This window comes from Bubalus bubalis, chromosome 4 (genome assembly GCF_019923935.1).
Source record: "Bubalus bubalis isolate 160015118507 breed Murrah chromosome 4, NDDB_SH_1, whole genome shotgun sequence".
NCBI classification, from domain to species: Eukaryota; Metazoa; Chordata; class Mammalia; order Artiodactyla; family Bovidae; genus Bubalus; species Bubalus bubalis.
Genome location: NC_059160.1, coordinates 155,023,747 through 155,036,013, shown reverse-complemented (window position 1 = coordinate 155,036,013; position 12,267 = coordinate 155,023,747). Strand labels below are relative to the sequence as shown.

The 12,267-nt window shown below is 45.5% G+C and overlaps 1 protein-coding gene across 5 annotated transcripts in view; it reads right to left on the bottom strand.

Moving 5' to 3' along the window:
* TSPAN14 (tetraspanin 14) overlaps nt 1–12,267 on the bottom strand; it is a 56,479-nt gene that overhangs the window by 18,283 nt on the left and 25,929 nt on the right. For all 5 annotated transcript variants that reach the window (XM_025284860.3, XM_006064759.4, XM_044942375.2 and 2 more), the window contains exon 2: nt 11,867–11,964. In XM_025284860.3, the coding sequence (XP_025140645.1) occupies nt 11,867–11,947 (81 nt within the window). In that variant the 5' untranslated portion in view covers nt 11,948–11,964. The remainder of the gene's footprint in view (nt 1–11,866; nt 11,965–12,267) is intronic.

Genomic DNA, 12,267 nt, shown 5'->3' with positions numbered 1-12,267 from the left:
TGGGCTACCTGAGGGAGCCTACAAAAAGAACCAGAAGGAAACCCAGGAGGAAGCACTGAAACCCAAAGAAGTCCTGGGCAGCGCTGAACAAACAGCATGGGTCAGTGGGTCCTGATTCCAGCTCTATCCTGCAAGTTCCTTGTGAGAGGACTTGTGTGGGTCCAGAAATTTCTCTGAACCCATTTTCCTTTGCAAAATGAAGGTGACCCCTCCTGGGTCAAAGGAGGGTCATAAGGATTCAGTAAGCATCCCGAATAACGTGCTTACCCTGGGGTACTGAGCGAGCCCTGCCTTGCCTTGGAGGCAGAGCAGAGTCCTGGGGTGGGGGGCCTTCCAGACCTTATCAGCATTTGCTGGATTGAAGACACTGCGCCCCACCCTCCAATGACTCACAGCTTTGTCCTGGCACAAGGTCAGAAGAGTAGAGTTTAAGGAAATAGGCGCCTCCTGGAGGCAAGTGAAATGGGGAAAGGATGATGGAAAGAAAACAGGGCAGGGAGTAGAAAAAGCTATAATAAAACTGTTTCAGCTCTGTTCCTAACTCATCTTGTGGCTTTAAGAAAACCACTTCTCTCTTCGACTTCAGTGGAGGCCAATGATCTCCAAAGACCTCTGTTTCTCCTGCTCCCTAAGCTCCGCCACCATAAACCATGCCAGGTGGAAACCCAATGGTCCTGGCACTCATTCTCCAGAACTGGAAATCCTGGCCTGGCAAGTCCAGGGAACACCAGAGATGCCTGTGGTCACGTGAAAGGATGCCAGAGATGGCAAGATCTTAGACCCAACCTGGCCCTGACAGCCAGTGCGCTGAGGTCAAGATGAGGAGGCCTTGCTCTTCCAGACTGCATCCACTCTGAAACATAGAGAGCATAAAAGGACTGCTTCTTTCAAAAAAAAAAGCTTAAACCCAGCCACTTCTGGGTGGGAGTTTGGAAGTTCTGGGGGCCGGAAGGGATGCTGGAGCCCAGCTTCCTCATCTCAGAGGGAAACGGGCCCGGGGCGGGTCAGTGCCTTGCCCTGGGTCACACAGTTATCACACACCAGCCTTTCCTCCTGCCGGAAGGGCGGTTCTGAAAACCAGAAGCATATGTGCCCTTCCCACAGAGCCTGTGAACCCCTGTGAGGGGCCGCGCCAGGACGGGGAAGGACACCCCACAGGGCTCTGGGGCAGCTTCCACAGACACTCTGCTCCCAGATAACAGGGGCCCACGCACACAATGCCCGGCCCAGGGATCTGACGCAGGTCAGCCTTTGAAAGACAGGAAGGCGGAGGATGGTTACAGGCAGTGGCCCCAGGCGATAGCGAGAAGGAACCCCCAAACCCGCCTCACCCCTGCCCCAGTCCCTGCCATTGCTGGCACAGTTGGATGATTAACAGTGAGTAGAAAACAAGATACTAAGCTGAGGGTCGGCAGTTCCATAAGCCAAATAGTAAGTATTTTCAGCTTTGCTGGGTGGAAGGTCTCTGTTTCAGTTACTCAATTCTGCTGTTTTCGCAGGAAAATGGGCAGGGCTTGTTCCAAAAAAAGTCATATGTGCAAAAACGGGCAGAGAGCCAGGTTTGGCGTGCAAGCCATAGTCAGCCACGTCCTGCACTAAACTATCATACCGAAACCATCTGAACCGAGACAGGATTTCCTTCAGCTCAGCCACGTGAACCCCAGGACATCCTATAATTCGGGTCTCCAACCCTGGTATGTTTCTATATTACTTCAACAGGTCTTAATAGCCTAAAACTACAAGTAATTCAAATAATATGTTTCCACAACGGAATATCCCACAACAATGAGAATCAATGATCTACAGCTACGTACCACAGCAAGAATGAATCTCAGACAAAAGATGCAAACTCAAAAGACTTGATATGGATTGAAATTTATGTCACTCCAAATTTCACATCTTGAAGCCGCAGCCCCAGTGTGATGGTATTTGGAGACGGGGAGGTTAAGGGCGGTTACATGAGGTCATGAGGGTGGAGCCTCCACGATTAGAGGAAGAGAGACCAGAGCTTGTGTTTTCTCTCTCTCTCTCTCTCTCTCTCTCTCTCTCTCTCTCTCTGCCATGTGAAAACACAGCAGAAAGGCAGCCACGTGAAAGCCAGGAAGACAGCCCTCACCAGAACTTGACCATGCTGGCACCCTGATTTCAAACTTCCAGCCTCCAGAAATGGGAGAAAATACATTTCGATTGTTTAGGCAACAAAAGCAATGGCATGTGGTAATGGCAGCCCAAGCTGACCAAGACAGGAAGAATGCTCGGGCAGAAAAAGTGTATCTAGCATCCAAACAAAAGTTACCAGATAGGCAAGAGGTAAAACATGACCTATAAAAAGGAAAAAAAAATCAGTAACTGGAAACAAGACAGGAATGAGAGAGAAGATGGAATCAGCAAAGACTTCAAAACAGATACTGTAAATATACTCAGATTTACAGGAAAATAAGCAAAGAGAGAAATAGAAAATATTAAAAAGATTAAAATGGAACTATTAGAAACAGAAAAACCAACATTAGAAATGAAAAATTCACTAAATGGGTTTAACTGCCAGTTAGACACTACAGAAGATGAGTGAACTCAAAGAGAAAGCAATGGGAACCACCTAAATTAAACGATGGAGGGGGTTAAAAAACAAAACAAAAAACTGAGCAGCATCTCAGTGACCTGTGGAACAACAAGAAATTCAAGGGGGGGACGGGGTATATATTTAAAGAAATAATAATTGAAGTCATCCCAAATTTGATGAAAAATATAAACCCACAAATCCAAAATGCACAATGGACTTCAAACAGAACACAAGAAAACACACCAGCACACATCATGATAAAATTGCTGGAACCCAGTAAAAAAGAGAAACTCCTGCAGTAAGCCTGGAAGGGAAAGAAAAGACACTTGTATAAACAGAACACATTTACAAGATATTTAACCAAATGAAATGAAAACATCTCAAAATGTGTGGGATACAAGAAAACATGGAGCATCACCAAACACAGGCATACCTTGGACATATTTGGATTCGGTTCCAGACCACCACTCTAAGACAAGTCACACTAAACTGTTCGGTTTCCCAGTGCATATAAAGATTATCTTTATACTATACTGTAGTCTAATAAGGATGCAATAGCATTATGACTAAGAAAAAAATGTACATAATTTAAAAATACTATACTGCTAAAACATGTTAACCATCATCTGAGCCTTCAGCAACTCATAATCTTTTTTACAATAGTGATGAATCACAGATCCCCATAACATACAATAATGAAAAAGTCTGAAATATTCCAAAGATTACCAAAATGTGAGAGACATGAACTGGGCCATTGCTACTGGGGAAAATGGTGCTGATAGACTTGCTCGACTTGGGGTTGCCAGAAAACCTGCAATTTGTTAAAACCGCTGTGTCTGGTAAACACAATAAAATGAGGTACTTACACTATAGGAAAAAAGAAAGATCTAAAATCAGTGACCTAATCTTCCACCTCAAGATGACAGAAAAAGAACAGCATGATCCCAAAACACATAGAAGAGAGAAAATAATAAAAAGCAGAAATCCACGCAACAGGCTGGAGATGGATGGTGGTGATGTATGAAGAGCAACATGAATGCACTTAATGCCACTCAACTGGGCACTTAAAAATGGTTATAATTCTAAGTTTTGTTACATAGGTTTTACCACAATTTTTAAATATAAAAAAATTTTTAAACTTTTTAAAGAAATTCATGAAATTAAAAACAGAAAAAAAACAAACAGAGAAACATCCCCTAAATTAAAGGAAGCCAGATCCAAGAGTGAAATTTAATTTATAATGACAGAAGGCAGATCAACGGTTGCTGGAGGAGGGGTGCGGGGAGAATGACTACAGAAAAGAGCAAGGACCATTGCAGGAGTGATGGAAATCTTTGATATCTTTATCGTGGTGATGGGGACTATACAGAGTATACAGCTGCCAACTCAGTGAACTGAACATCCGAAATGGGCACATGTTATCCTATTTAATTTACACCTCAATAGACGTGATTTTTTTAAAACACATTTCTGGGAGGGGAAAGGTAAAACAAGGTGGGAGTAGGACACTCCCCCACAGATGACAAATCTCCCCATCAGACTGGGCCATGCTGACTATTTGCCAGAAGCAGAGTTACTCAGCCTTGACACCACCCCGTGAGTGTGTAATAATCACACGTCCCAGGCAATAATCACAGTACACATACTGCCCATCCTTGCAAATTCCTCCTGGTGGTCCCAGCCTCAGATGCACCTGAACCAATGAGATCAGGAGCTGAGGGCCTGCAAGGATCAGCCACTCCCAGTTCAAGTGGAGTCTATAATTAAGCAATCCTTGCCCTCTGTCTTGGCAAGCCAAAATATGGAAAAATACACAAACACACACATACCCGTGTGCGCCAAACGATAAGGCGATCTATTTCCTCTGAACTGGGGCAGCCCTTCTGGTGAATATGATTATATAAATGTGTCAGGCCAGTCAAAACAATGGATACACCTTCTGACCCATTTAATCTCACCCTTGGGAACCTATCCCAGCAAATAATTTCTCGTCCTTTCCCCAAAGGCAAGAATCTGTGTTACAAAAGCTAATCACAGCGTCCTTATCCAGGATAGTAGAAAAACAACCTAAATGTCAGATAAGGGAATTTTCAAAGACGTGGTCAGGAAGTCTACTTGGCAACCTGGAATGCTCTATCCTAAGTGATGCTAATACAAAAATGCAGACTGCAAGATTATGAGGATACTTTCAGCAAGTGAAACTGTGAGTGACCGCAGACAGGAAAATGTAGCCTGTAGGAGGGAACACAGTAAAGCTGGGAGGCCTTGTGTAGTTCTCCAGGCAAATACAAAAGTTCAGTATATAAAACTGGAAGGGGAAAAGGTACTACTTCTCAGCAGTGAAAGCAAAATACTCTACAAACATTATTAAACACTAGACTTTTCCATTCTGATTGCATTAAACAACCAAGAAATGGAAGCAGAGAAACCATCTGTGTGGGGATCAGGCCTTGGGGTCCAATATCACATGGACAGAGTTCAGCTCAAATAAGGGCAATTCTCTAGTGGTTAGAACGATCCAGAGTCAACAGTCCATTGTAGGGTCAGACAAAGAGACTGTCCACCCACAGAGATGCCACAAACAGGAGCGAGGGCAGGGAGCTGCTGTTAGGTCCTTCCACGTTAGACTGGCTTTGCCTCTCTTGGGCAGGGTTAGGATTAGGGACTGTCCTGTTTTGCCTGGGGCAGTCCTGGGGCACATCTGTTGTTCCAGCAAAATTCTTAAAAACCTCTCTTTCATTCTTTAAAGTTTCCCAATTTGGACCACAAATTACATGCTTACCCTACTCATGGGAGGCATCTGTTACTTTGAAGGAAGGGGCCTCAAGCCATGCTGGTCACAGAACACAAATGTCCATGTTTCTCACCCAGAAACAGGCTGCACATGAGGCTCAGAAGCGAATTCCTGCATTTTACAAGCAAGGAAGCTGTGGCTCATGTCACTGAGAAGGCCCAGGGCAGGGGCTCTCTGTGAAACAGGCTGATCGTCTGTGCCTACCAGGGGCCTCGGTTCTACACTTTCAATCCATCTCTGAAATAGATCCTGGCAAGGGCTTCATCAGAACCTTTGCAGATTAAACTCAGTGTTTGTGGTGGTAAGCAATCCTGGCGTTGCCAGCATCATAGGAATCATCCCTCATTGAGGATACACTCAGTAAAACAAAGGAAGCCCAAATTCTGTCCAGAATCAGGTGGCGTGAGAATGAACAAAGACAAAGGCTGTATATGCCTCTCTCAGCTTCCCTTCCTCTGCAAGTCAAAGTGAGATATTTCAAGAATTTTAATCATAGTGAGGCTTCCCTGGTGGCTCAGTGGTAAAGAACCTGCTTGCCAATGCAGGAGACACGAGTTCCATCTCTGGTCCGGGAGGATCCCACATGCCACAGAGCAACTAAGCCCGCGTGCCACAAATACTGAGCCTGTGAGCAGCAACCTCTGAGCCCACATGCTGCAACTACTGAAGCCCTGGAGACTGTGCTCCTCAACAAGAGAAGCCACCGCAATGAGGGGTCTGCACATCGCAACTGAGAGTAGCCCCCGCTTGCTGCAACTAAAGAGAAGCCCGTGCAGCAATGAAGACCCAGCACAGACAAAAATAAATAAATACTTTTTTAAAAAGGAAACTTAATTGTAGTAAAGTACTGGAAAAGGTCAGTTTTCATTCCAATCCCAAAGAAAGGCAATGCCAAAGAATGCCCAAACTACCACACAATTGCACTCATCTCACATGCTAGTAAAGTAATGCTCAACATTCTCCAAGCCAGGCTTCAGCAATACGTGAACCGTGAACTTCCAGATGTTCAAGCTGGTTTTAGAAAAGGCAGAAGAACCAGAGATCAAATTGCCAACATCCGCTGCATCACGGAAAAAGCAAGAGAGTTCCAGAAAAACATCTATTTCTGCTTTATTGACTATGCCAAAGACTTTGACTGTGTGGATCACAATAAACTGTGGAAAATTCTGAAAGAGATGGGAATACCAGACCACCTGACCTGCCTCTTGAGAAATCTGTATGCAGGTCAGGAAGCAACAGTTAGGACTGGACATGGAACAACAGACTGGTTCCAAATAGGAAAAGGAGTACATCAAGGCTGTATATTGTCACCATGCTTATTTAACTTATATGCAGAGTACATCATGAGAAACGCTGGACTGGATGAAACACAAGCTGGAATCAAGATTGCCGGGAGAAATGTCAATAACCTCAGATATGCAGATGACACCACCCTTATGGCAGAAAGTGAAGAGGAACTCAAAGCCTCTTGATGAAAGTGAAAGTGGAGAGTGAAAAAGTTGGCTTAAAGCTCAACATTCAGAAAACGAAGATCATGGCATCCGGTCCCATCACTTCATGGGAAATAGATGGGGAAACAGTGGAAACAGTGTCAGACTCTATTTTTCTGGGCTCCAAAATCACTGCAGATGGTGATTGCAGCCATGAAATTAAAAGATGCTTACTCCTTGGAAGGAAAGTTATGACCAACCTAGATAGCATATTCAAAAGCAGAGACATTACTTTGCCAACAAAGGTCCGTCTAGTCGAGGCTATGGTTTTTCCAGTGGTCATGTATGGATGTGAGAGTTGGACTATGAAGAAGGCTGAGCGCCGAAGAATTGATGCTTTTGAACTGTGGTGTTGGAGAAGCCTCTTGAGAGTCCCTTGGACTGCAAGGAGATCCAACCTGAATGAGTCCATTCTGAAGGAGATCAGCCCTGGGATTTCTTTGGAAGGAATGATGCTAAAGCTGAAACTCCAGTACTTTGGCCACCTGATTCGAAGAGTTGAGTCATTGGAAAAGACTCTGATGCTGGGAGGGATTGGGGGCAGGAGGAGAAGGGGACGACAGAGGATGAGATGGCTGGATGGCATCACCGACTCGATGGACGTGAGTCTGAGTGAACTCCGGGAGTTGGTGATGGACAGGGAGGCCTGGCGTGCTGCGATTCATAGGGTCGCAGAGTCGGACGCAACTGAGCAACTGAACTGAACACATAATATGAAACTAACCATCTTAACCATTTTTAAGTAAGACTACTCAGTGGCATTAAGTACATTCACAGAACTGTCAAACTATCACCTCCATCCACAGATATCTTTCCATCTTGTAAAACTGACACCCTTTTCAACAGTAACTTCCCACTTTCCCTTCCCCCAGTCCCTAGTTCCCACCATTCTACTTTCTGTCTCTGACTACTCTACGTACCTCATATAAGTGGAATCATAGAGTGCGTGTCCTTTTGTGTCTGGCTCATTTCACTTGGCATAATGTCCTCAAGGTTCACCCATGTGGCAGTACATGTAGGAATCTCCCTTATTTTTTAAGGCTGAGTAATATTCCATGGATGAGATGGTTGGATGGCATCGCCAATTCAATGGACATGAGTCTGAGTAAACTCCAGGAGCTGGCTATGGACAAGGAGGCCTGGCGTGCTGCAGTCCATGGGGTCGCAAAGAGTCAGACATGACTGAGCAACTGAACTGAACTGAACCGAATATTCCATGGCACGTATAGACTACATTTTGTTTATCCATTCAACCTTCAGTAGACACCAGAGTGGCTTCTACCTCTCAGCTATTGTGAATAATGCTGCTATAAACAAGGGTGTGCAAATACCTCTTCAAAATCCTGCTTTAAATTCTTCTTGATACATGCCCAGAAGGAGAATGCCTGCATCATACGGTAATTTTTTTCACTTCTGGAGGAACCATCATACTTTTTTTCCACAGCAGCTGCACCATTCTCACCAATGGTGCATAGGGATTCCAATCGCTCTGCATCCTCGCCAACATTTGTTATGTTCTTGTTTTTAATAATACGCATTCTAAGGGGTGAGAAGTGGTATCTCATTGTGGTTTTGATTTGCATTTCCCTATGTCAAAGTGAGAGTCCACCCTAGAGACAGATCTAACACAACCAAGGAATGATTATAAATTTAAAAAACCAAAAGAAGGGTAAAAAATGTTAGTGTCCTCAAAATGCTGTGTTGGCAGCATTTCCCTGACATCCCTGTGATGAAAACCCCATGAAGCCCAGCTCCATGCTCACCTAGTAAAACACGCAATTCAGAACAGACACAAATACTGGGGCATCCGTGTTTCTTGCCTCCAGTAAGTATTACATGTTCCATGGAAAAATCTTGGTCCTGAAGTTGGAAAGAGACAGCTTAAAGAAGAGTACTACAGGTATTTGCTATAAAGAATGTTACTGTGAAAATAATTCTGGATGGGGCAACCTGCTAAATAAAACCTCTGCTTGTTCCAGCACCTAGAACTGGTCAAAGAATCAACAAGTTGCTTCTTCATATTCAAACCTGCCTACTGAGCCCAAGTCCACCATTAAGGTTGTCATCCTGCTCCACTGCTCACTGTTAATTCATCAAAATCAAACAAAAACTCTCGGCAATTTGATCCAGCAAAATAATCCAAGGTGGAAGAAGACATAAATTAAACAAGATTGGCTGAGTTGGTAACTTTTGAAGCCAGTTGATGGGAGCATGGTGGTGGTGGCGGGATGGGGTTGGGGGATGTTTCATTATATTGTTTTATTTCTGTATTTTCTCCATTTAAAAAAGAAAACTCCTCTGAGAAGGCATACCATATTACACATTTTCAGAAACCTTGTGAAGCAGGAAGCAGGCAGGTGAGAGAAATTCATAAAGAAATTAGCTCAGGTGGGAGTCCAGACTGGCACCCAGGAGCCCCGGCTGCACCATGTACTTCTCGAAGGGCTCTACACCCCAGTTCTCAGACCTCACTCCACATTTCCAGCCCCTGCACAGAAGACAGCAAATCTTTGCCTAGAACTCAGCAGGGAGAGGCCAGGTGGCCTCCCCCTCTCATTTTCCCAACCAAGCTCTCCGTCCTTGTTTTCCTGACTGTTCCTTTTTGTTCCATCCCATTCTGCCCCAGTGGACACCAACTAAAAAATGATTAGCTGTCGACCACACACATTGCCAATTCTGCAAAACTCTGATAACACTGCAGCCCCCTTCAATAACCAAACAGACCTGCTACAATTCTGGATTCATGAACTCTACAATTTGAATTTGCTGCTGCCAATGTATTATACTGGGTAGGTTAGTAAAGCTTCCCAAGAGCAAAGAATCTGTTCTGAAGAGGCTTTGAAGGAACGGAGATTCCCAGGCCCTCAGCCATGGGGGCCACAGGAGAATTTCACTCCAGATGCAGAAATCAGGATGAGAGTCAGAGGTTGAGATGTAAGGCCAACAAGCACAGCTGGCCAGCTGGCTGAGGGGTACAACAGCTGGGTGGACAAAGCCGAAAAGGTCAAACCACCGGTCTAAACCAGGTGGCTCTGAACTGTGCATCTGGCTGGCGGGTGGGGACTCCAGGTGGGGCCAGAAGGCTCCCCTCCACACAGGTAGCAATGCAGGTCTGGACGTCACACATCTCAGCGAGGGGCAGCCACAGCCCTCCCATTAGGAGGGGTCCACAGGAACCACCTCAAATGTTCAGCACTGCTCTACTACAGAGGCAATGAGGTGCTTGCTAATGAAAGGTTGTCTGGGACCAGAAAAGTCCTGGGGTAAACAGGCAAGCCACTGAATCCCACCCTATTTCTCCAGGACAGAAACCCACCCCCCCACCCCACCCCCCAAAATTTGGGATAAATCATCAGGAGATGATGCTGGAAAAACAAGGGTGAAAAGCTGAGAAGTGCAGTAAGTCTGCCTTATTGTCAAGTGTTCCAGTCCAAATAGGAAATGTCAAAATCCTCAGCAGAGGCAAATGTGGCATCATGACCACTCATCCTGTGCCTCCGTCTCCATCTGGTCCCCCCAGACACAGACTGCAGACCCAGACACCAGAAACGGTGCTTATATTAAAGGGAGGTTTTAAAAAGTCTCTGTGTATGGTCATGTGGTCTTGTTCTTCTGCACAGAATCAATGTCTGCCTCTGTCTGAACCAATCCCACCAACATGCTCCGATATCTCTCTTAACCCCTTGACTGTCTCCAGCTAGTACCCAATTTCTCTGCTCTTCATTAAGGCAAGAGTCCTTGAAAGAACTGTCATGAGTCACTGGTCTCCACTCTCTCACGTCCCATTAGCTCCTGGGCCAACTCTAGCTGGGTTTCCACTCCCCAGCAGTTCTAGTCAAGGTCACAACCTCTACCTTGTCAAAGCCAATGTCAATATTCTGTTCTCACCCTACTCCTCTCTACATGAAGGGCTTCCTCTTGAGACTTCCATGACACAAAAATATCCTGGTCTTCCTTTGACCTCAGGCCACTCACTCACAGCCAACTTTGGAGTGGACTCTCCTCCTCAACCCACCTCTAGCAACCCCACCTCCATATTCAGACTCCTCCTCTCCTCTCCTTCAATAATCTGGTCACCCTTTCCTCTGATGGTGGCCAAGACTTTCATTTCCAGGAAACTGACAACTCCATGTGTCTGGCTAAGAGATCTTTCTAACTCTTCTGCCCCAAATTTCATCTCAGAACTTGGGACCACCATCCATCTCTTCACTCTTCAGAATCTTTCCAAAATCAGATGACACCATCCAACTTATAACCTACCAAGCATTATTAAAAGGAGCAGAAAGTAATTCCAGCTACTTACTGGGAACCACTGAGTCCCACATGACCTGGCTTCTTTGTGCCCATGTCCTAACCTGTGTCCCCTATGCCCTGTACTCACTCAGATCCAGCCACATGGCATTCCTTTTGTTTCTTGCACATGCCAAGCTCATTCCTGCCTCAGGACCTTTGCTGCTCTCCCTAGCCAGCGCTTTCTTCCCAAGACCCCACATGGCTGTGTATTCATTAATATTCAGGTCTCTGCCCACAAGCCTTCTCTTCTGAATGTCCTTCCCAAGCACCCTGGCCAAGTGGCTTCTCCTTCCCTGCTCTGACGCTCTTAAGCTAATACCTCTTCCAGTTGAACCCCAGAATTACAAGGGCAGGGCTTTACTATCCTTGCCCACCCTTACCTCCTAGAAACCAGGACAGGGCCTGGCCCACAGTCCAGTGTGTGCAAAGGACCTTACAGTTGATGTCTCCTTGGGGCATTCCTGGAGTGTGGGTGGAGGGAAACTGGGTCAGAGCCCCAAGCATTCCTGACCCCCCAAGGCTGAAGAAGGGCACCTTAATCTGGTCTTTAAGCACTTGGCCTTCCCCATCACAGCACTTTATGGTCTATCTTATAATTTACTTGTTACTGGCTTCCTGAGGGTAGAGCCGTGACTGCCACCTCATGGGGGGCCAGGTAAACCCAAAGTACGTGAAGAAGCACGGTTTACTAATTAAGGACAGAGAACACGGCCGCTCTCAGCCACTCACCCAGAAGACGATGTTGTAGCTGAAGAGGAGGTACTTGTACCAGCAGCTGACCTCGGCGTTAGAATATCTATAATAGTGCATCTTCTGAGAAGCAGGATCTGTGGAGAGAGGAAGAGTGATGAGATGGCAGGTTCAATTTTTCAAATCATCTCCCCAAAATCTGCTCCCCAAGGAAGGAGCAAAGGCAAGATACAGACTCCTTAAATTCCCAAATTGTCCTGTGTTCTTTCAGTAGTCCAGACATAGGTTTAATATCAATGCCAGCTATAGGTTAGACAAAAATCAGCAAAGTCAACTTTTCATAAACAGCCAAAAGAATAAGAGGAAAATTTTTGAAAGAATGGAGAATAGCAATTTCTAAAAAGTGTCTTGTGGACTTCTACTGGGAACTTCCCAAACAT